At 36.3% G+C, this 25970-nt stretch overlaps 1 protein-coding gene across 1 annotated transcript in view; it reads right to left on the reverse strand.

Moving 5' to 3' along the window:
• Positions 1–377: 377 nt before the first annotated feature.
• The window catches only part of CCDC91 (coiled-coil domain containing 91), a 138516-nt gene continuing 112923 nt past the window's right edge, over positions 378–25970 (reverse strand). Inside the window, exon 13 of the mRNA XM_065647939.1 lies at positions 378–1507. Within this exon, the coding sequence (XP_065504011.1) occupies positions 1385–1507 (123 nt within the window). The 3' untranslated portion in view covers positions 378–1384. The remainder of the gene's footprint in view (positions 1508–25970) is intronic.

Raw genomic sequence — 25970 nt, forward strand, 5'->3', positions numbered from 1 at the left:
ATGAAAAAGATTTTCATCCATTTGTAGGGTGAGGTCATCACCTAGTAAAACCAGCATTATTTACTTCTTCAGTGAACCTCTGCACACAGAATACAAAACTTTTGGTTTTGATTATAAAACTGAAGCACAGAAAAAGATTTAAATAAAAACTTTAACTCTCTGCAATACATATTTCATACTGCCAAATACATATTCAACCATTTGGTGTTTCCTTATTTCTATAAAAAAGTCACTTATGAAAAGTGACTGCTGATGCAAAAAAACCCCCAGCTAAACAAAAAAAGCAAAACACCACTGAATAACAAGAACCACACTAAAATATGCCCATAAATCCCTCATTGAATCACAAGCTCACCATAAGAGATATAATTGTCAGTTTATTTACATTCCTAGGCATGAACATTTATTTTCTCTTATTTCATTCAGAACTCTTTTATAACTAAGGTCTGAAATCTACAATCAATAGAGTGTAGGCACAGAAATCCCCCTCCACGCTGCCACCAGCAAGACTAGAAAGACCTAAGACTTGATTCAAAGTCCAATAATGTCAGTGAGGAGTTTTTCTACTTCCTTCAACGTGTTTAGAAAGGGCATCTGAGGTCAGCAAGCTGCACTCCTTATTCTGTCAGAAATTCCACTGAGGCACTGCAGTATCAGCCTCCACATAATTACATACATCTTCTTCCTGAAACTGAGGTCAGTCACATTAATCGTACTTTCATGAGAAAAGGACTTTTGGAATCAAACTTGCGTTGTAAAACAGAAATAAAATACATACCATACATCAGCTATGGCAATGCTTTGTACTACTCTAACAAGATGCACTGTTTAGTTTTTAAATTTTTATATTAAAAGAGCTGCAGTTGTTTATAAATGACTAAAGAATGACACTTTATGTTTTAGTACTGATTCTTCTGCCATAGATCAAAGTAAAAAGAAATAATATGCTCCTCAGGCTCACTGGAGGCAATGCACTTGGGCACATACTTTGAAACCAGAGATACATTTGTATCTATATTCAATTAAATGTTTTTCTTGATGTTTTAAAATACCAAAAATACTGATAAATTACATTAACACATGATGACAAATTTAAAACAGACATAACAGGGAAATGTTTTCATCATTGCTGCAGCTATCTAGAACTTCAATCATGGGCTACTAGAAAATATAATGGAAGAAAAATCATAAATACAAACAATTTTTCCAAGGATTTCCCTCCCCCCCATATTTGCAATCTGATAATAGTAGGAAAATAAATAAACAAATAAAAGATCAATCTTGAATCAATGATACAATCCCAAAAGATTAGAATATATCCATCATTTGCTGGATTGAGGTTTGCAGCTTCACAAATCACACAGTATCAGCAGTACTGAGAACGTCAGTCTCTGTTTTCCTCCGTAGTGGCTGGCTCTTCCTTTAATAAAATGCTTAACTGCTTCTGTGCACATGAGAGGAAAAGTTCCAAACTATGCAGGTTTCTCTGACGGACAACTAGATCAAGCTGTTGAAACAAAAAACCAAAACAAAACAAAGACAGATCAACTTTAAGAAAACCTGGAAATAAGCGCCAGGGTTTGGCGGCAAAAATTCAACCATATTCAACAACAAAAATTCAACAACCAAATGCAACAACAACAAAAGAACCTAAGTAACTTCTGTGTGTGCAATTTAGTGACAACTTTTTAATGAAGTATTTGAGTTTCTTTGAAGTAAAATATATATAAGGCTATAAGTAACATTCCAACAGCTGTCAAATTCTACACAAGTAATTTGAAAAAGCTAAACAGCCTACCTGTCACACTAGATAGATCCTCACCACATCTTTTAAAATAGCAGCTGTTACTTTTATGAAAGATACTGCTTCTGCTTTAAAGCAAACACTACATACAACTGCATATTCAAAATTTCAAGGTCTACAGTTAATTTAAATGGCAGCATGTTTAAACAGTTCCCAGAGGAAAAGTGGTAATATTTTCTGCCTACTTTGTTTATTCCAATATTTCTTTGGAATCCCCTATTGTCAAACAATGTGAACTATATATTTAGTTACAGTAAAGACAATGGCCCTTTCTTCCCCACCAAAAAGATAAGACCACAATAACAAGACTTGGTAGGTTATGTCATATAAATGGCATACGAACGTGGTTTACCAAAAAGTATTTGAATTTTCTTAACATTATAATGTTAATAAATAAAATGCACTGCAGAATTCCTTTCATTTGAATTCTAAAATTCAAATGTCAAACAAATAATATTGCAATTCAGGAATGTTTTTCAACTTAACTATCCTTCAATCAGCCACAAATTTAACAAAATACATATATAACAATGACACAGAGTAAGACTGAAAGGTAGTGGTACAAGGCTAATAGGACATAAAAGTTCTGGCACCTGACAGAAAGGAAGCAACGGAATTTGTAAGAAGTCCAGGTCTGCACTTCTGTCAAACTGCTGTGCATAAGACCACAAGCAATGTCTCCAACTCTGTAACACTGGCAAAATGCTACTGTGAGGCCACATGGCCCTGGCAGACTAGAGGAACTAGTGGAGCAGACTGGTGGCAATCATCTGCAAATGGCCACATTTCTTCAAAAAATATATCATGCCTCATGTGTCTAGCACTCACAGCTTTAATTATAGCTTTCAATAAAAACTCTGATCCTATGGTATCTCTCTGCACATATATGCTCCTCATTCAGCACTTCAGTTAGTTGCTCTAACAATCACAGAATCACAGAATCACAGAATGTTAGGGATTGGAAGGGACCTCGAAAGATCATCTAGTCCAATCCCCCTGCCAGAGCAGGAACACCTAGGTGAGGTTACACAGGAAGGCGTCCAGGCGGGTTTTGAATGCCTCCAGAGAAGGAGAATCCACAACCTCCCTGGGCAGCCTGTTCCAGTGTTCTGTCACCCTCACTGAGAAGAAGTTTCTTCTCAAATTTAAGTGGAACCTCTTGTGTTCCAGCTTGAACCCATTACCCCTTGTCTTATTGTTGGTTGTCACCGAGAAGAGCCTGGCTCCATCCTCGCGACACCCACCCTTTATATATTTATAAACATTGATGAGGTCACCCCTCAGTCTCCTCTTCTCCAAGCTAAAGAGACCCAGCTCCCTCAGCCTTTCCTCATAAGGGAGATTCTCCACTCCCTTAATCATCTTTGTGGCCCTGCGCTGGACTCTCTCCAGCAGTTCCCTGTCCTTCTTGAACTGAGGGGCCCAGAACTGGACACAATATTCCAGATGAGGTCTCACCAGGGCAGAGTAGAGGGGAAGGAGAACCTCTCTCGACCTACTAACCACCCCCCTTCTTATACACCCCAGGATGCCATTGGCCTTCTTGGCCACAAGGGCACAGTGCTGGCTCATGGTCATCCTGCTGTCCACCAGGACCCCCAGGTCCCTTTCCCCTACACTGCTCTCTAATAGGTCATTCCCCAACCTGTACTGGAACCTGGGGTTGTTCCTGCCCAGATGCAAGACTCTACATTTTCCCTTGTTATATTTCATTAAATTTTTCCCCGCCCAACTCTCCAGCCTGTCCAGATCTCGCTGGATGGCAGCACAGCCCTCTGGCGTGTCAGCCACTCCTCCCAGCTTGGTGTCATCAGCAAACTTGCTGATAGTACACTCAGTTCCCTCATCCAAGTCATTGATGAATATATTGAACAGTATTGGTCCCAGAACTGACCCTTGAGGCACTCCACTAGATACAGGCCTCCAACCAGACTCTGCCCCATTGATCACGACTCTCTGGCTTCTTTTCTTCAGCCAGTTTGCAGTCCACCTCACTACCCGATCATCCAGTCCACACTTCCTCAGTTTTGCCGTGAGGATGCTGTGGGAGACGGTGTCAAATGCTTTGCTGAAGTCAAGGTAGACCACATCCACTGCTCTGCCATCGTCAATCCACCTTGTTACGTCTTCATAAAAGGCTATGAGGTTGGTCAAACATGACTTCCACTTGGTGAAGCCATGTTGACTGTCCCTGATGACCCTCTTATCCTTGATATGTCTTAAGATGGCACCAAGGATAAGGTGTTCCATCACTTTCCCAGGGATGGAGGTGAGGCTGACCGGTCTATAGTTGTATCACTTAATCACTTATATATATACACTTATATATACACACTTATATATATACACTTATATATACACTTATATCACTTAATAATCACTTGAATGGACATTTTGTTTTATAACAGATACAATCTTTTTAAAAAAATATTAATAGAGAATGCAAGGCAAAGTTAATGACACCTTCTCATTTCACTCTGAAAATGTGCTCAAGGTATAGCTGCACTGCTGTGACTACATACACAAAGCGAAACATTTTTATGACTCTGTGCTTTGCTGCTCTTTAAGCCCCTCTAACAAACAAAACCAGGTACTGGTAGTTGGAATACTTTGACATTTTTTTTCAACAGAAATGAATGTGTCAAATCTAGTCACAAACAGAAAATACACATATTTTCTAGAAGCCACAGAATCATAAAACTCTCCTTCAGTAATATGTCTGCTTGTACTTCTACTTCTCCCATAAATTTCCAGCTGTTGCGTAAACTTTTGTATGTCTTAGGAAAAGCAGACAGTAGTGCTCCATGAATAGCCTGATGTGAACCCAGTTCACTGATTTACAACAGATTTTAAAGCAGATCTAGTTCAAATAAATTTCAGAAAAGTCTGCTCTTAATATATTTAAGTAACAGCTGCTCCTGACAAGAAAATGAAAGATTTAGAAACAGCAAATTAAGAACTGAAGAAGTTGTATCTAGAAAAGACAGTCTGGAACAAATGAACAATGTAAACACAATGTTGTGACAGTGTATTTCTTCTGATTCGAAAGGTATTTTCCCTCCTTCCTCTTCTCTGGTCTCAAATATAAAGAACATTTTTCATGGGAAAGCTTGCAGATGTTTTTGTACTTACGACCCATATTTGTCTGAGGAATGGGCAGATATAGTGCAATTCATAAAAAATATCTGTTACATCTTAAGAAAGAACACGAGAAACCTCTTTCTCTAAACATATTGCCATCAAATTCTGTTGCTTCTGGTAGATATATCATTTGGAGGAGCTTAGCATGAAACTGATTCTCACTGTTTTCTTTTTTTGCATATTATATCAACTATACTCCCAGATAGTTCTTTATCGAGCTTTGGTTAAACTCTCAATTTTCTTTTCTTGTAGACTTTCCTTGCAGATTCTGCTTTAAAGAGATCGAAGCAGCTCACCGGGTGTGTGTTCTGATACACTGCTGTGAACTTTCTTTACTAAGGCAGTAATCTCAAATTGTATACAGTTCAATTTATTTCACCAAGTACCAATGTAAACATTTAATGTGTCCAGTGATTGGCTGCAATACGAACAAAACAGAATTTTTTCAAGAGAAAGATTTTAAAAGTCTCAAATGACTTACGTACACATTAGAGGAGTCTTTGTTGAACTCAAGTGACTAGTTGGTAGTCTCCCTTTGTGCATACGAAAAGTTTATTGCTTGTCAAAACTTTATGTAAATTATAAAAATTCAGAATTCAGTTGCCCATTGTCTGCTCAGTGTATGTATAAGCTTTGCCTTGAGCAGCACATTTTAAAGTTCTTCCATGCTACAGTAAATGATAAAGCACTCTGAAAAGACTTGGGATCTTCACATAACACAAAAACAAGAAGCAGCAAAATTATGCTGGCTTTGAAAATGATACATCTGAATGTATTCAGAAGAGGAACATTCCCATTAATAGAGAAATTGACTGGGAAACAGAAACAAATCCAATGAAGTCTTGTCATATAATATACTGTTTAAGGAAGTGTTAGCAATGGACACATTTTTCTGAACAGCGTCTCAACATTGCTGTGCTTCTGCTTGCATAATATACCATAAGATGTGAAAATATGTAAGTAAAGCATTTTAAATCTTGTTTTTCTAAACAGTCTTTCCTCTATATTTTTAGGTGCTGTTCACTTCATGGAATGATCTCATACATCTGGCAAATTCAAACTAAATGTGACTCATATGCAAATGTAATCTGTATGAATAACGTATTAGGGATTGAGCATTTGCATAACCAAACCAACCCAACTGTTCTAATTCTATAGATACTTAAAAATGCACTGTGTTGGTCCAGATCTACCACGTGAGAAGGCAATTTTCTACGTTGTACCATCACTGTTGCTACTACTAATCAATGATTCTCTTCTGCCATGTGAAAGCTATCCAGTTCAAAGTTCCCTATTCTGTACATTGTGTCCTATTAGCGCAGGTTTAATTAGCTCAAAGTTTTAATGTTTCTGAACTTCATTATTTTAAGTTACTCAACAGTATCTTCTTAACTGTACAGATTTTTTTTTTTTTAAGAATCAGAGGTTGCTTTGCTATGTACTTGCATGGAACCTCCTGAGGAACTGGCTATGTAAGATTTGGAAAAATAGTTCCCGAGCTCTCCAGGGTCTATACCACTCCTGAAACTCCTACAGTCATTGAGAGACATTAATTTTCAAAAAATGAGCTGATTCTTGCAGGACATTCTAACGCATTAACTGCTGGTTTTTTTCCCTTCTGTTTAAACCTTCAGTCCACTTTTAAGGCCTAAGAGTGATTCCACCATCCTTCTGGCCAAAGACAACTGGATGAGACTCCCTGTGGGTTCCTACCTCAGTCATATTATCCCTAGACCATTCAGAATGACATGCCTGTGAGCCACGCAAGGCAGGCCCTGAAGTGAGGCATAGGCCTGAGCACAACTCCTATCACTGGATGCAAGAATTTGACTTGGGAAATAAAAAGAAAGGCTCACACATAACTGTGCAGAATGCTGCCACCAGGTGACTGCTTTCATCCCAGGCTGCTCTATTTTACTTCAAGTGAATCCATCTTGCCCTGCATCACTTCATAAACCCACAGCTCAAACCAAAGTTAACAATTATTCTTAGCTCTACGTTTTCTTAGCTTTTATCGCATGCAGCTCAAATTTTCTGTAAAATGGAATGGAAGTGCAAAATAATTTGCCACATAAATAACAGAGCATGCACATCCTTCATATTTTCCCCTTGTAACATCTACCTGCAAATAGCTATATTTTCATGGCATATGCACTTGGCTTCCTCTATTAAATATTCTCCAACCTGTTCAACATTTCAAATTGCTAGAAGAGAAACCCAGTCAGAACTCTATAAATACCTACTACCTGTCAGAATTATATTATCCATGACTAGTAACTAATAAAATATCTTATGGAAAATATAGTTTTAGGTTTAGTACTGAAGATGAAATTCTGATCTCACCATAGTAAAGACATGTTTCCCTATTAGTCTCACTGTGGTCTGAAGATCACCCAGAAAAGTGAAATATGCAAAATTAATGTTACATATGGCACTTGAATTGTTCATTTTGTATGAACAATAAGATGTTTAAAGTGTATTTTTCCAAACCGTTCCTCAGACAATAAAATTGTCAAAATCAAATATATTGGTAGCTCTAGAAAAATTATAAAAACTTGTACTGAACAATTTGCCTGTACTTCTAAGGATAATCTGATGAGTAATGTATTCAAATACAGTTCAGCTCACTATTCTGCCTCTGTAATACTAAAGAGTAAAAGTTGCAATCTTCTTTTTATAATGAGATTCAACAAATACAGTGACGAGAGATTAAAAAAGAGCAAAGCTGTTGAGCAAGAAGTTTTTAATTTTACATTTATTACCGGTATTTTCCATAGTTGATCACACATATGTACACTGTAAAATAAATAAAAAAATAATCATGCCAATATAATTTAATGAAGCACAGCACTTTCCTTAGAGATCAGAAAATCAGAAATCAGCTTTTGAGTCTTGCCAATTTCTCATGAAACTCATGCAAAGTTGTACATCAAAAAAACATTCAAATGCAGAACGAATGTTTAAGGGAACTGAAAACACAAGAGATTGATGTGTAAGAGAATGTGTTCTGAAGATGGCATTTGGTTGGCCTAGAAGAGTGAGGCTGATATAGACGCTTTCCATTTATTTAGTGTTTACAAGCAGCTATTTGTTAGCTGTTGAATAGGATTCATTACCAAGGTAATTCTTTGAAGTTGAATATTGATTAGCCATAAGTATTTATAGACATCATCATAGCATCATCACATTTTCTTTCAAAGGACTAGTAGTACGACCCACCCTATATACTTCCTGTCCCTTTTCTAAGTAATGTTCAGTAGGCAAGGGGACATTTTAACATTGTAGGTAAAAGCAATTGAGATTTCTTTGGCAATATTCGTCAAGTTTTATCTTCTTTTATTTCTCTATGTTTTTTCATTATTGATAAATATACAAAAGCTTTGTCGATTTGCTGTTTGCAAACTAACTATAACTCCTACTTCTTATTTTCTATATGGGTTTCTATTTTATGAATTTACTAACTAAAGAACTTTTTTTTTTAAAAAAAACCACAGTAAATATAAATTAACAAATGATTAAAAACATACTTCAGATTATGATTTTTTTGATAATTTCATTCTACATAGCAAATATGATGTTAAAAATATACTGGGTTGCTCATTGAGCAGTTAATCCAGATGTAATGCAACTGCTTGCTTAGAGTCAACCATTGATGTCACAATTGAATTCACATTTAGGTATTTCTGTTTGTCCTAATTATATGTACATCTGTACTAATACATAATATTTTCTTTAAATCATTTTAGCATCAGTCCAGTCTGCATTACAAAATACAGTTCTGGCCTTTCTGAATAATGGCCTGAACTTCAGTGCTAAGTGGATAAATGACTGCATTTTAAAGCTGTAGGCACTTTCTAAACACTTCTAGAGAAAAATTATTTCTGAAAAATTATAGGTTTTCTTTTATGATTAAAACCTTGGCTTTTGTAGACTCCTCCTGCTCCCATTCATGGTGTGCAATAATCCATTGAAATGGACTATTGCAACTTAGTATTCTTCACATATACTGTACTAACACACTAAGAAACTAACTGGCTAGCAAACCTATTGTTCAGCAGAACATTACAGTGTAACTAGAGACTCACAAATATCTTCTCATATTTTGATTGGTAGATGTCCCTCTTCGAGGAAAAATCAAAGATGAGGGGTTTGTTTGGTACAATTTTTACACTATGTAGGTTTTGTTGGCTTTTTGTCTTCATGCAACTAACCCACACTAGTGAATGAGCCCAATAGGATTCTGAAAAAAAAAGTAGTTGCAGAAGTTCAGCTATGTGATTATATTTTCTAGTAAAACTATAGGCTCAGAAAGGTACCCCAGTGCACTAACATGAACTCCCCACAGATTCAACAGAAGGCTTTAAAAAATTCCCTAGCACATTAAATAGGCCATATAAAAAAATTATTACCTTGAGGAACCTGCAAATCTGCAAGTTGGATGAGAAAACAATTAACTACTTCCTCTCATTTCTATAATGGATGGGAAGGAAAACAGATCCATATGGTACATATGTGTAGCAGAGCTTATTTTAGAGTTAATCCCAGAACAGGACATTTTTGTCTGTCCACCTGTGTATTTCTACTATTGATAACACTTAGTATATAAAACCAAGATTCTTCATGGCTGTAATTTATACAGTATCTGCTACACATTAGAAAGACATCAGTGTTCAAGTCTGAACCTCTAAGAAAGAGTGATGTTTAATAAATTACATTGCCATGTGAAAATGCTTCTTTCTCCTTAAATAAATAATGCTGCAGCTTCTAAACCTTTAGGATTATATGCTCTGAACTTGATCAGTGAAACCATTAAAATAATACCATATGTTGGACACATCTTTAAAACAGATTTGCCTAGTCTGCCAAAGGTGGTGGGAAAACACCCTGTCAACCCTCTCAGAATCTCCACTGTCTCCCAGCTGGACACAGGAATGTAAGAAAATACTAACTTTCTCTCATATAAATAAGAGAAGGAAATTTTCTTTCAATCAAGGAAACTATATAGAGTGCACAAAGGAACTAAAAATGGCTGTAGTACCTCCTCAGACTACTGCAGAAGGTGAAAAATCGGCATTATCTAAATGTACAAAACCAATAATGGAAATATTTATGTGTAGAAACACGTGAGCAGTGTCTGGGGTGACCTACCTACTTAACAGGTTAGGAACATAGGATTCCTCGACCAAGTTATTTATAGACTATTGTCATATATTAAATGCATTGAGTTACCATAATTGCTACTACAATGGCTGATTGGTCTAGCAATCAGATTTAACATACTTATGACAAACATATAGACACATATGCAAACAGTACTTAAGCATTGCCTTACACAATGAAATGCCCTTGTGTAATCTTACAAACTGAGGACATGAAGCTGCAAACATTCGGATGCACAGGGGCAAAACTCTGACCACAGTAGGGCCTCTCCCACTATTAAAGTCACCCATGTATATTATGTGGACAGAAATCTCATTGATTTTTAAAGGTTCCCCAAACAAAAGCTTTTGTAAAAACTTGCTGAACATGTAGAAAAAAGTGTCTTCATCATGGCTTAATATCAGACGCAAGGAAAATGCTGATTAAATATAAGAAGGAATTCAGATTGTTTTGTTTTGGTTTTTTATACTGATCTTTCCCTTCTCACTGTTGAGGAACGACATTCCACTGTGCATCTATCCATATACACAGCCTTTAATCGTTCTTTCCAAGATCATACGATTTTATAATGCTGACAATGAAAGCTACAGGGAATTGTGAAGTTGTTAAAATTCACTTCTACTTACAGGTATTGAAACAAAGTGCACTCTGCCATTTCTGGTTCCCTCTTATGAGGAAGCCTCTACTAAAACATGCACTATCTTCAGTGTCAATACACCCTGCTTCTCTTTATAAATTTAAAAAAAATACCTATAACACCATCTTGCGCACTTCTCTTGTTTAATGATTGAAGAGTATTAAACAGACAACTACAAATTAGGAAAGCAAAGATCAGTTCCACTACTAAAATAAATAAGAAAACAACTAAATTTGGTACCTGTACATTAAATGAAAAATGCTTATATTTGAATTAATAAAAGAGAAGGACAGGGAATTATTTTGCAGGCTGCTTCTAATGTTTTATAGACTACCGGCTGAGTAACACTGGCTTAGACCAGTCCGGTTTCAAATAAAACCAACTTCCCACATGTTATGCCACACAGAACCAATTCATATTTTCCTCTGGGCATAATATTTTCTACCAGTTGTGAGAATGAAAAAAAAAACACAGGCATGAATTTGAGATGGACACAAATCACAAATATTCTGGTCCTCTATTTATTCAAAACGTTTCTGTTATCCCTGTTCATACTCAGCATCTCAACTCTGGAAAGTGTTTGTACAGCTTCTGATATCCACTAGATAACAGTCCCCACAAGGTAGGCACAAAGCAGAAGACTAGTTACAATGTAACTAAGGGCTAAATTCATCAGATCACTTCCTCTGATACAGAAGAAGGAACTAGGGCTACACAGGGTGTTTCAAAAAGATGGAACCAATTTCAAAGCAGTATAATACCAAATTTGGTCCATCTTTTTGAAACACCCTGTGTAACAGCACCTAAATAAACTATTTGTAAGTGACTCAGACTGCTTTCTATCTGGGCTTGTCAGATCTTGAGTCCTCATAGAGGGTAGAAGCCCTTAATAGTGTGTGTGGGGTCATTTGTTTGTGTTTTGTGGCGCCTTTTTTTTTTTTTTAAATCTTGAACCGTTTTAAGTACGGAAGTCAGTCTTAGGCACAATCACATGCTGCTTTTGTATGGCTACAAATGACTTGGCAGAGCTTACACAGGGCTTCTGCGGAGCTTCATAACCACAAATTACCATCTCTACAGGAAAGTGCCTAAAGACTATCAGACTTTGCTTTCTGAAAAGCCCTGGGTGCAGGGTTGGGTGTCAAGTCTCGTACCAAAGATCTGTTTCACTTGTCAGGATGCACACACGTTCCAAATTAATCCAGGGTAAGCATGTTTGGTTAAAAGCAACAAATATTTTCCTACATATATAAATTGCTACTATTATCAAACCAATTAAAAATTGTTATCTGATGGGCTCAAGGTGAGTCATGCTCACAGAATTGCCTTACGGTATTGAGATGGTATCTACAGAACTAGATTAATTAAGCCTAACTGAAAAGCAAACCACAAATAAAGGCATTAATAAGAACAATATCTTTTATTACTGTGGGACTGTATCTAACAGCATCAGAGAATAAGTACGTAAAATAGAAATAATCCTTGCATCATAAGTGTTTGCAGCGGATACAAACTAAAAAAAAACAACTACCCTAATAATGTGCATGACTGGGCAACTATAGAGTAAATCTTTCCGCAGTTGTATAACTGATATTTTGCTACCATGAGTGTGTTCTAAATAACTATAATATGATTCTTCATTAATAGGGGAGTCACCAGAAGCACCATCTCCTTGCCTCTAAGGATAAATATAACAAGTGGTTAATAATAGACATCACAGTGAATCACTGTTTTAAACTGGGAGGTGAAAAACAATGTTATACACAAAGCTGAAACTACAGACAACATAAGGAGTTAAGACTAGTTATTCTACTTAGATATCAAGGACACTGGAGATACACCATGATTACCTGAAGGCTCCTATGAAAATGTGATACTATATGCCATTACTTATCTCTAAAGCAACATGTCCTCTAACAACACACTGGAGTTTGGTACATACTGAAGCAGCATGGGAAAAATCCTACCTCTTCGTTTTGAGGAACACTTGATTTAACAGTCAGGTTTTCAGTTTTTATTTTAATGAAGCTTCAACTATAAGTTGTGACGGGATGAAACAGTACATACTTGATGACATAGGCAGAGATTATATCACATGAAATACAGGTATCTTTCTAAAATTATCATTATAGATTAAAGTCGATGGATCCACATGAAGAAATTCAACAAGTAAAATCAGCCTGCAGTGAAGCTGTGATCAATTTAGCATTAGGTCAGGGGTAAGCACATATATGCATTAAAATAAGTAATTTAGCATTGAGGTTCAGGGAACAGAAAATTAATTTTCTGCTATTCGGATAGGCATTTTTGAGACTGCACTTACTACTGGACTTCTTCAGTATTGAGAGGATTGCAGCTTTTGCTAATGCTTTTTACTGACAGACACATTTTACTGGAAACCCCTGTTTGGAATTTGAAGCCAAATTACTGCAGCAAAATTGAGGACAGCTGCTGGAGAATCGTTTCCTAAAGCTGCAGCTGCAACAATGTCTTCAAAGATAAGACCTCCTTATTTTAAAACATACACAGGTTGAGAACCCATGGCTCTCAGCAGGTCACAACACCACAAGTAGAAGATTCTAAAGGAGGAGGAAAAACATCACCAGCAAAACATAACCATCTGCAGGCTTTCTGCTCTGCACAACTCCAAATTACTTCTGCAACTGCCAGCCAGCAGAGACTTCTCAACAGCATGAGTATAGTACATTTGCCAAAGCAGCTTCCTTTGGTTACTAGGCCAGCTATTCTGCTTCTTTTCCAGATGCAGATTTGTATTAAGGCTTTGGAGTGAAAGAACAACATCAAGGATGTACAACTGCAGACAGAATGGTAGCTTTTAACCTTGAGAATACCTTATTTTACATTATTAAAACAAAAACAAACAAGAAACCACTGCTAAGCAGGGCACGGAGGGGGAGGGAAAGAGAGAGAAAAATATCCTTGAGCAAACAATATGAGTCAGTAGTCTGCAGCCAAAGCAGAAAAACAACTTATATACCTATTAACTGTATATATATATTTAAGTCACTGAAGCATCTTGCTGAATTTCTAACCCATGGGTAAAGACTGCTTAGTCTTTTTATTATTCACACTGACTTGAATACAAATAAGTAAACAGGAAACTACATCATGTTGCTTCATCTGTCTAATCTTACTATTGCTGTAGGTAAGAAAATTTACTTTTTTACATGTTTCTTTAGCTTCACAGACAACTTGATTGAGTCTCAAATTTTGATCCCACTTGCTTTGCTGCAGGAATCCAATTACAGGAAAAATCAAAGGAAAGATTCATCAAAACACATACAGTAAGGACAGCCTTCCCATTTATTTTTTAAATCAAAGTTCAGCAGAAGGGTAAAAACAGTAAAAGACATTCCTGAAAAACAGAGCAAAGAAGCTGCAAGATTTGAGACAAAAATGGCTTGAAAATTTCTGCATATAACCAGTTCTGAAATGTTTCCAATAATTCCCCAGCCAAAAACCCAACAAAAAAAGCAAGCAGATAAAACTACAGAGGTTAAAGTACCTCCACATAAAAAGACTTGGGTGTAAAAGAGACGCAGTACAAAAAAACTCAAACAAACACTGAACTCTGAATAATCCTCAACTGTAGCAAAACACATTTAGGAACAGAACAAACCATCCTTACGCACAAAGCTATCCTCATTTTATCTGTGCATTGAACTGAAGAAAAAATTAATTCCCTCTCAAAACCGTAGAGACAAGAGGATCTGTTAAGTAATGGGACTTTGTGGTGGCCCTGCAATTACTCTGGGCGTGTTCCTGGCTCATCCTGTTCTGGTGTATGGACAGAAAATTAATACAGATCACAACTGTTGTGGGGGTTTTTGTGTGTGTGTATGTGGATTTTTTGTTTGTTTTTATTTTATTGTATTTATTCAAATGCCAGTGAGTTCTGGATCTTTGCAAACACAAAGCTGCAGACCACAACAGTATCCTTGCATGTCACGGAAACACAATGGAAAAAAGCTCCTACTGTATTCTGTCCTTGTCCCTTTGGAACTCATTTCTAATGTAATTGAAATGGTATCACAGAAATCTACAGAAGAAAGAGACCTTGGCCCAACTTCTGATCTTTGCACTAAGAACTCACAATAATGTTAGAGTGGATGTTAGACTCTTCTCTCTTGCAATGTGACAGCCTTGCAGCTGCATGCCAAAATGTCTTTATTGAGCACATCCATGATTAAATTACTAAGACTTTATAGGATCCCCTCAGTGCCACAAGAATGGTACAACAGGGACTGTTGTTGGCCTGTGACTAAGAAAATAAAATTGCAGATGATTTGCTTAGCTTTAGTTAATCCAAATTGATCGTATTGAACTGATTAAACCTTGCATTTAGTACAAAATAACATGGATTAATTTAAAAAAGGAAAATTTATAACTGCTGCCGTGTTAACAAAATATCTGCTTATATATACTCAAAAATTCTGAATTAAGAAATGTCAGTGAAATACAAACCATTGGAATACAAATCTAGTTACAAGCATATAGACGAATTTGAAAGAAAAAAGACAGCATATGAATGAAAATTTTATTTTAATAGGAATGACAAAATCATCACCAAGTCCTCCTCCTCAAAGTATTAACTTATTCAGTCTAATATAATATGTCTAACCTCCAAAATTCAGCTGACCTGTCTAACTTTCTCACTAGGATAGTAAAATAAGGGTATTCATGTTCATTCACATACAAGGATCCACAGTTTGTTTCTGTTCTTTTAATTAGCTTCTCTTAGTCAATCTAAAGCTCTCATGAAAATGCCTATGGACAAGTCACAAGTTGCATTAAAAATTAGTAATCCTGTACAACTAATTAAGAACTTTGAATTTTTTCTCTACTTAATCTCAAAACAGATTTTGAGAAAGTTGTACAGAATGCAAAATAACCAAATTCAAAACAAATGATCTGGTTATAAATCTCAGATTTCCAAAAGTACAGTACAAAATACTGTTCAGTTACAACACTGAAGGGTGAATCAGGCGTAATACAGGAGACCCTCAATTAGGGAGGACAGGAGGTGTGTCAGGGTGCATCAGTTCCTCCTGTCACACACGGCCCGTGAATGGACAGCAGAAAGAAACATGGAAGGCTCTTCTGCTTCCTCATCAAATACTTGCAGAACGGAGGGACCCTGGAAGACAGATGTTGCATTTCTCCGGACCTCAAGTGTTGCTTAATTACCTAATGATGTGAAAAACACCACCACGATCTGCTGATGGATACATCTGGGTGACATTAGTACAGTGTACAGTGCAAATCTTTATTAATGTGAACAGTCTATAGACACAGAGCAAGTTGAATGATTATGTGATTTGCAGATCCAATCTGAAGTTGATATACCTCTTACAGTAATTATAATGATGCACATTGGATTAAAAACATAATGCATCTAACTTACAAGAGTAGTTTTGAAATAGCGTAGTAATCAGTCATCTCACCGTTGAACATTATAATTCATCCTGTTATTTTTTCCCCTTTTGGCTTTGATAGCACAATATTTTCTCAGCAATAACACCACTTGATTTCAGTTTCTACTGGAATCTTGCCTGACTAAAGAGTGCAGACATAATCTTGGTCTTTGTAGACTTATACAGTGAGGCACAAAAGGATATATGAAACGGTTTTAACCTAAGTAACGAGTTTCAAGCTCTGGCATTTTATTCTAAAGGAATTGCAAAAAACATACAACAGGTTATGTATGAAGTTTCAACTAAATTGCTTTCATCAGTAGAAATGATTACTCAAGGAGTCTGAAAATTCTAATTTGGGTTATTTAATAATTTCCTTTGGATTTTAATGAATCTAAGTAAGTGGTAGAGAATTGTATGTTTTCCCTTTTCCATTTTTAAAGACAGAATACTATAATTCCCAGGAAATTAAAAATTCTCTTAAATGCACGATGCTTCAGTATTGGAAAGTGGCACAAAAATGCCATAAGACCCTCTGAAGAAAAATGCCTAATAGGATCTACAGATTGAAATACTATATTCCTTCATCAGAAACTACCATTTCATTTTAATATTTAGAAGCAACAATCTCAAAGCTTATAGGGATTTAAAAGTTCAGGAAGAAATGCCAAGCTCTCTTGTGTATGACATGCAGTGCACTGCTTCAGTATGCCTTATTCACAGAGGAGAAAATGGAGAGCCAGGTGCACCAACTCATCTTACACTACAACTTCACATAAATCCCTTATTTAATCCTTTGGATTTATGCTGCTCTTTGAGTTGGGTAAAGGAGCAGTGTGAAAATGCTCCTAGAGCCTCAATGTAAATGTTTCTTTAATCCTATTAAAGCCACAAAACAGGCCCAGCTGAAGGAGCAGGAAACTGAGCTGAGGAACTCTCAGTGACCCCATCACTACTGTCTCTCTTGGCACTGACCTGTTGGTCACAAGTTCATCCTCGTCATGGTGCAGATGTTCTGACATCAGGCTGATTCAGGACATCAATATGTGTACCCCTACAACACATATGTACATACCAGATGCTGGTGTGCTTTGTAGTAACATGAAGTTTTGCATTGGTAACTTCAAGCTGAATTATTAAAATAGCGGATACAGAAATAGAAAGATAGGATTAAATGCTCTTAAATGCGACTTTGTTGCATTACACAGAACTTTGTGTTCCCCAAATATGACATTAAATTCAGCCAAAAATGATACAGCTTTATTGCTTTTCTTTTAAAGTCAGAAGAAGGGGAAAAAGTTAAAAGAAAAATACTCCAGGTGACACTACGCTTTAAAAACTGGGAAACTGGTCTGTTAAAATGTGTTGGTGGTAACATTTCGGGTTTGGACTCTCATTAATGTGGCCCCAGGGAAAATATAAACACTCTTTCTGAAATTAAATCTTGAGTTTGCCCACCGCAGCCTTGTTTTCAGCTTTGGCTGCTGGCACTTCAGCCTGCAATTGAGGCCTTGCATCAAATGCCAAGCCAAACATTCAGGAACAAGAATGGTAATGACACCCTATTTTGTTCTAAGTCATATTAAAATATAACAAGTATTAAAAAAATCACTCATTTGAGATTAATAACTTAAAAGAAACTGATTTTCATAACCTCTCCCACTTGCACTTGCCTTCAAATAATAAACCTTGAAAAGAAAGCCGTGTTTGATGCTTGAAATCAAGTACACTTGCAAAACAACAACACATATCAAAATTCTGATAATAACTGGATAACACTGAAGGGAACAAGTTTTACCTACAGGAGTTCAAAAATAAATTCTCTGCTTTTGATGCGGGACTTTGCAAGTGACTTAACACAAATGGATCAATAAATGAAAGTCACCAATCCGTAACACAAGATTTTTAAGAAGGGTCCTGTATAAGATGAACATATACTGATGTCATAACTCTGTTACTGAAACATTTCACACCAGCATCTGTTTAAATTCTCTCTCTTATTGTCACCTTCTTTCCCTAAACATTCAAGGTGAAAATGTGCTTCTCCAGCTATTAGTTTTTTTCCTCTCTCTCTTCTGAGACTCTAGCAGTATCCTCCTCTAATCTCACAATGTAGACAGATTGAGAGCACTAGATAAAATGTATGATATATCTTCTGTCCCGGGTAAGGAACAGGGATCTCTTGCCCAAGAAGACAATGGTCAGCCCTGCCTATCCTACCCTCAGCTTCTGTAATGCCACAGGGTGTATAGATACCATCCTGTATACGGGAAAAATTGCAGTTTGGTTCTATGTGGGATGTATGGAGCATCTTATCTAATCACTGCTCTAATACATTTCTCCTAGATAGGAATCCGAGTTGCAAATTAATCTAACTCAAAGAGTAGACTGTAAACGTGACTCAAAGCAGTGACTAAAGACAGTTTACCTGCTACTGAAGAAATGGAAATTTTGAAGATTCTGATTCTGATTCTGAAGATTACTGATTCACCAAAGAGACAGAGGAAAGGCAGTGCCAGATCTTCTACCATGACACATTAGGAAATGTTCCACTGAGAATACACAGCAGTCACTTGAAGAATATGAGATTACAATATACTCTAGACTTCTACCCAACATACTGAGTTAATTCTAAGCTTTCTTTTGTCTTTGTTTTGAAAAATAATCATTAAAAATTGCTGAGCAGCAACATGAATGACAAAGTGTGACCAAGTAGGTGCCAGTTCACGACCTAGCCTACATCCCTGTGTGAAGCTCTCCACTTTTGTTTGCACACTTCCTGGATTTCAGTCTGAAAGCATTGGACAAGCAGGTGCTGTGTGCTCATCTTGCCTTTCCTGAAGTCAGTAATTGGAAAGAACGCAGGCTGCTGAATCCTTAATACTGTTCTAAGCTATAGCTGAAAAGGGCTGGCAGCAAACACTTTTTAACCATGCAAGCACATCAGCACTCAACATGAAACACATCAGCACTCTTCTCGGAACCGTAAAGTCAACTATATGTTTTAAAAGCCTGCAGATTATAAGTGTACAGTCTAGTTACTGAAGTAGTTTACGGTAACAGTTATTTTCGGTTCAATCCAAGACATTAGTAGGCACTTTAGAAGCCTTTCGAAGCACACCATTTCACATGCACCTATAGTACATTTCTGAAAGGCAAGTAAAGGTTTTTTTTCTTTTACTTCCACTCATCATCAAGCCAGTCAGTTGTATAAATACATACTTTATTAGAAATAGTGAATAATTTTGCAAGTTTACTTAAGAGTGAAAAAAACCAAGACTGGATGAGCACAGTTGAGAATTTTAGGCAACATAAAGAAAGTAAAAGAATTAATTTATAATCTAATGTTCAGCTTTCATAGTGTAATTATCATGGATTTAAAGTTACATTAGGATTCAAAGTCAAAGAGATTTTGCTGAGTTGCAATGGTTACTGCCAACAGATGTATCACAAAAGTGACGCATGTATAGAAGGACAGAGAGGAAAGCAAAGGTGCAGTCAATGAGAAAAGGTCAAGGAATTCTCAGCTAAATAAAGCTGAGAGATGTTACCTATCAATAAATGTCTAGAAGGCAACCAATTTCATAATTTCAAGAAAGACAAAATAAACATAAGCAATAGCTGAACTCTGCATCAACTTCTAGTTGGATAGAAAGTAGAATGCTATAAAAATTGCTTTAATTGCAATGCACCACAATTTTGATAATAAGCTTGAAGACTGATGTATGGGTAAGATGAAAATGGTTCCAGCCTTGTGACATTTCCTCAGTGGCAGAAACACCAATTACATATATAGATTTTTCTACAGAGATAACGTCACCTCTGAAAGGAGAAAATTAAAAATCATTGACAGAAATAGTGGTTAAAAACACATACATTTATCTTTTTTATAACAGGGGGAAATAAGCCATTGTTATTTTCCATTAAAGCAATGTTTGGAGGTGTTTCCTGGTAATAATATTGTTTTCAAATAACATTTTACAATTACAGCCAGTTTTAGCTACCAGACAGACATCTTATTTCTGTTTTACTGTGCTGATTTTCCCCATTAATTTGATCTAATTCTTAATATTAGAAGGGTTATAAACTACAAGGTCCTTATGAAGATTATATGACCTGTATGCTAACTAAGGCATTTTTGCCAATATTGTAAAATACTAAAATACTATTTCAACTACAGCACTAAAATATGCAAAGGGAGAACTTTTAGTCTGAATGAAAAACTTCATCGATCATTTTGTGTGATAATTTTGATGGATAAATAAAACAGCAACTATGTAGAGGAACAAGTATCTTCTCATATAGCCAGCCCTTAGGAGTGAATTACAGGCAGTTCCTCAGACAATGCAAACAAGCCGAAGGAATTTGCTGCCTCTCCTCAATAGGGTGGATAATTTAATTAACATGAATGCTTACCCTGATCTTCAAGCATTCTTTACCTTGAATAATAGAATGCAAGATATTAGTTTTCATCACAAAATCTTCTCTTAAAATATTAAAGAATTATGAACCTCATATACAGAAGCATCTTCCAAAACTATCTCTGAAAATGTTTTATATGTTTTGTCAAAAACATGTTGCTATCATCATCTCAATTTTTTTTTTTAACAGATGAATGTTATTTCAAAAAAAGAGCTTAGCCCTTGGAAGATCTCCTAACAAACTCTGGCTTGCACCAGTATTAGTGAAATGTGCTGATAAGGAAGACCCACTTTTTCCCAGGGAGTATGAACTGAGATAGGAGGTAAGCAAATCTGAAAATCTAATTTACAAACGAAGGATGAGTGGGCATTTATACTTAATGCCTCTAAAGATTAATTTGAGAGTATTTTTTATGTGAGGTATCATATCAGCACTTTTTTTCAGCTTTAAGTCCTTTCATTACATTTTTCCATTTCTATTATTTTACTTTACTAACAAAAGTGAATTAACACTGGTTAATTCTTTGGTCTTGAATTTAAAAAAAGCTAAAAATGAATCAAAAATACTTGTAATAACTTGTTTCATAGTAAAAAGGAACCCCAAATATATGCAAATTTTACATAATGAAGGCATGAAAATATTTACTGCCCTACTTTGTTCGACAAGTTCACAATTGTTACTTAAAAGCCACATACAGTAACCCTAACCCACAGAGAAAGTTACTTATGCAACATAAGTCAAAGGCATAAACCTAAAATAAGTTTATATTTGACATAACCATGACAATATCTGGCCAACCGTATCTGACTTTAAAGATGTTGTATGTATTTTAGCACACCACTGCTCTTAATAGACCACGCTTTTCTGAACTGATTGATGATTCACTACACCAACCAACACCACCTTTAAAAAAAGGTCTGATTTTTTGTTAACTGAACATTTAACAAAGTTAAATGTTTCAGTTTCTGAAGTCAGAAACAAACCTCAACTTTAAATCTTAGTCTGAACACTAAATACATGGTAACTTCACTGCATGGAATGTTTGTCCTTGTCATTTTTTGTTTGGTTGGTTGGTTTGGATTGGTTTGGTTTTTAGAATACTTTGGGTTTGTTTTGAAATATTAGATACTTCTCAATACTAGACTACTCTAGCACTTCAGGTCTTCTAAATTTTCTCTCATTTACAAGCAATAAAAACTATTATCTGTGGTGTTAGGAAATGACAAATTTTGAACATAAATGACTTTTACACTCTCTTTTATAAGCATATGACTTGAATAATAGCCAGATGATGGGAGTTGAGAAGACAGCTTTGCAGAATATCCAGCTACCCATGTATTTATGATTTGAAAGAATACAATAAAGATATACTATGAACACAGCAAAGAAAATAATTAACACATTAGGAAAAAAAAAATCTACACAGTTAACAGGGTTTATAGCAATTGTAACATAGATAATCTGCCACCGTCTATACTGGCAGAGGTGCTTTCAAGATAGACTTTATAGGCTTTATAGCTGATCTACAAAATCAAGTTAAAAAAAACCCCAACAAATCAAAACAACAAAAAATGGCAACAAAAAACCCCAACCAAACAACAACAAAACCCCAAACCAATCCACCAGACAAAAAACCCAACCCAAATCAGTTCTAGAAGAAGATAGATCAAATCTGTATAATATATGTAATTATGAAATGTAACACACAGAACTTCAAAAAAACTGAAACATGATTTTGTCCCATAACCAAACTCCAAAACAGGGTACAAGACTTCTCAAAAGACCAAAACAAAGGCCTACTTGTTTTCTTCAGACAAATTAAACATACAAAGTACACTCCACAAATGTAATACATTATCAAAAATGAACCTGATGCACAAGAATGGCCATGGAGGAAATTAGGCATATTAATCTGACTTACTAAGAGATATTTCCTGCTGTCTTGGGTATAACTTCATCAGTATTCTTCTTCCCTTAAAAAGCATTATGACTATAATTCAACTGTGCACAGAATGAAATGCACGACTCCCTCCCTCTCCAAACATTAAATACTTGTTTCTTTCCAGAATAATCCCACTGAAACTGGGCAAAAGTATGACTTGCACTTTAAGGTATGGCCCAAGATGAGCTGACCCTCTATAAATGCATGTTATTAGGGTAAACTTGAGGATTTTCCAAATATTCCAAGTCTTTTTCAGAAAAGAGCAAAAATATTTCCAGTTCTTTTAGTTACACGGTAAATAGCTAAGCTGACTGTCTTAGCTCATACCAAGCCCCCACAGAGGTAACGTCCCACGCATCCCACTGGCTGGACAAATTCACACAGAAAGCACCTGGTCAGGGAAGCAGGAAATAGGCCTGGAATTCTACTTTCCAAAAGCAATCGTATTATTACGAAACTAAAGGAATAATTTCTCTGTACAAAGCCAGAAGAGAAACTTGCCAGATTTTTCTGCACTTTACAGTAAGACAGACAGGGCTTATACCAGCTTGCCAGTGATTCTTAAGTATAAACAAAATATTGTTGTTGTAATAGGCCCTTAGTTTCCATAGTATTGGAAAAAATTATCTATGAAATACTAAACCCAAAAAATAATCTCATTTGGATATTCCCAATTCTGAAGTGTGCACTTATATTTTGGTAAATATTAGTCAGAGAAGCGCAATGTTTAGTTACACTTTCTTCTAAAGGTTATGAGGCACAGCTGCACAAGTCATATGGCAACACACAGTAGTACAGTGCATTTCATTACAATGGTTAGATCTTTGCTCCCAGCTTTTGTCCCTTAAATCAGGATGGGAGTGCATTTGTGACAAGTATCTGTATCTTTCAGGGAAATATGGGCTGCATAAAAACAAGTCTGTCATTCAAATGATTACTTAAGTCCTAACAAGTACGCTTTCCCCTGTAGGCCAAAATATGCCCTTTAAAGTCAATGACAGCTGTGCACAATGTACCAGACAAAACGTGACTGCTTAATAGAATTATAGGTTCATTGTCAGAAAACAAGCAGTAAAACTTCCTAAGGAAGATGAATGTCAATGTAAATAGCAAAAATTAAAATTTGCTTGCTGGCTGCTATGATGTGCTGAAGGCATGCATACCACAAGTAGTTTTTACTTATAAGTACCAGGTTTTAATCTAATAATTTCCTTTTTTAAAAGTCTTAAAGAAGTCCATGTATGTATTACTCCACGTCGTAAAAGCATAACGGATTTGGTAAGAGCTTGGTTCTCCAAGCTTCCTGAGACAATTAAAAGCAGAAACATTTGGAATTAGACCTCGAGCCATCATTTTATTTTTAGTATCCTACCACTTTCCACAAATCCTTCTTTCTTTTCTGGTAGACTTGATTGCACACATGCCAAAATAAGAACTCAGATCAGAAATGTCCATGTTTAGGACTGAGGCAACAAATGGTACATGAGTCATAGGTAGGTCCTACAAATATGGAAGCTGCGGCTGCTGCTGCTACATTGGTCCCCTTGAGGAAATGGAAAACAACCAAGTGCCTCCTTTTGTATTTCCCCATGATGTAGCGCATGGCCAATGGATTTGGCACTTCTTACAGACATTACCTTTTTTTTTTTTGAGATACACCTAGTATTTCCATACTTTAAGAATCAGAAATGGTAGCAATTAATTTTCTAACCTGTCTTAGTAAAAAAGATAATAGTATTCTAATTTGAGTGATTTATTTTTTTTGTACTGAACCCTTCATGTTTGTGTTTATTCTTCTCTGCTGTAGCTGTGTTGATTCAAATGATCCAACATGTACCAAAATAAAGTGAATGAGAATTTGAACATACTGAATATTAAATACAACTAAATCAAGTTCATCTTGTGACCTAGAAATAGAGGAAATAGACCAAAATATCCAAAACAAAGATATGTTGCAAATTTGTAAATCACACTAAGTTCCTTAATATATGGTTGGTATGCTGAAGGCAAGGGAAAGATTAAAAGTCATTCACAGTTAACTTAATGCTGAAATGTATAATAATTTAATGAATCTTCTACTGGAACAGTCTCTGAAAAGCAGCTTTATCCATTGAGTTGGAGACTAAAATCATTGAGACAGCTAAGATGGGGACTAAACAATTGTTGGGGACTAAAATGCATTGAAGAACAGGATCTGTTATTATTTTTGAGATTGGCTTCAGTTACATTAAATATTTAACGTTGTTGCCCTAGTGCATGGTTCAGCATTTATAAAACTAGCTCTATATAGTTCTGGCAAAACATTGGTATTTAAAAGGCTAATCATTTGCATTTTAAATCTTAAACATAAACAACTAAATACCAAGGGTTAAGAAACATAGTTGTAAAAAGAAAAAAAGGTGCGAATCAATGTGACCTACAGAGATGACTACCGGGCTCCTAGTATAAGATCCTTCTTTAAACATAAAACAATTAAAACAGAATATTGATGTACAAATAGAAATACAAAAATAGAAGGGCATTTCAGATGACACATCGAGAATAAATTTTAATTTACATTCAATATAAAAAGGACCAAAAAAACCCCAAGCAAGATTGGTTCTCACCTCAACTGAACCGAGGTGAAACTAAGCATGTGATTGACAGATACTCAATGACACATATCTTCACGCTCTGACTTCTTCTTTGCCAAGGGAGATGATTGTCCCGCTCTGCTCTGCACTGGGGCGGCCTCACCTGGAGCACTGTATGCAGTTCTGGGCACCACAGGATAAAAAGGATATAAAGCTACTGGAGAGTGTCCAGAGGAGGCCACGAAGTTGGTGAAGGGTTTAGAGGGGAAGCCATATGAGGAGCGGCTAAAGTCACTTTTGTTCAGCCTGGAGAAGAGAAGACTGAGGGGAGACCTCATGGGGCTACAGCTTCCTCACAAGGGGAGGAGGAGAGGCAGGTGCTGATCTCTTCTCTTTGGTGACCAGTGACAGAACCTGAGGGAATGGCAGGATGATGTGCCAGGGGAGGTTTAGGTTGGACATTAGGAGAAGGTTCTTCACCCAGAGGGTGGTGGAGCCCTGGAACAGGGTCCCCAGGGAGGTGTCACGGCTCCAACTCTGACAGTGTTCAAGCAGAGACTGGACAATGCCCTCAGACACATGGTGAGAACTGTGGGGTTGTCCTGTGCAGGGACAGGAGTTGGACTCACTGATCCTGTGAATCCCTTCCAACTCAGGACATTCTATGATTCTGTGACTCTACTTCTTTCAACGTTTAGTCTCTAAGACTGCAAATCTAGTAGATCTATATACCCATTCTAATTAGTCAAATTTCTCTTAAGCAGATTTTCCTACAAAATTTAGATATTGGAACAGAAAACTCTATGGTAAATATAGGTTTTTCAATAGTTTTCCAGTGGTTTTGAGTTCGGAAAAA

This window comes from Caloenas nicobarica, chromosome 1 (genome assembly GCF_036013445.1).
Source record: "Caloenas nicobarica isolate bCalNic1 chromosome 1, bCalNic1.hap1, whole genome shotgun sequence".
Lineage (NCBI taxonomy): Eukaryota > Metazoa > Chordata > Aves > Columbiformes > Columbidae > Caloenas > Caloenas nicobarica.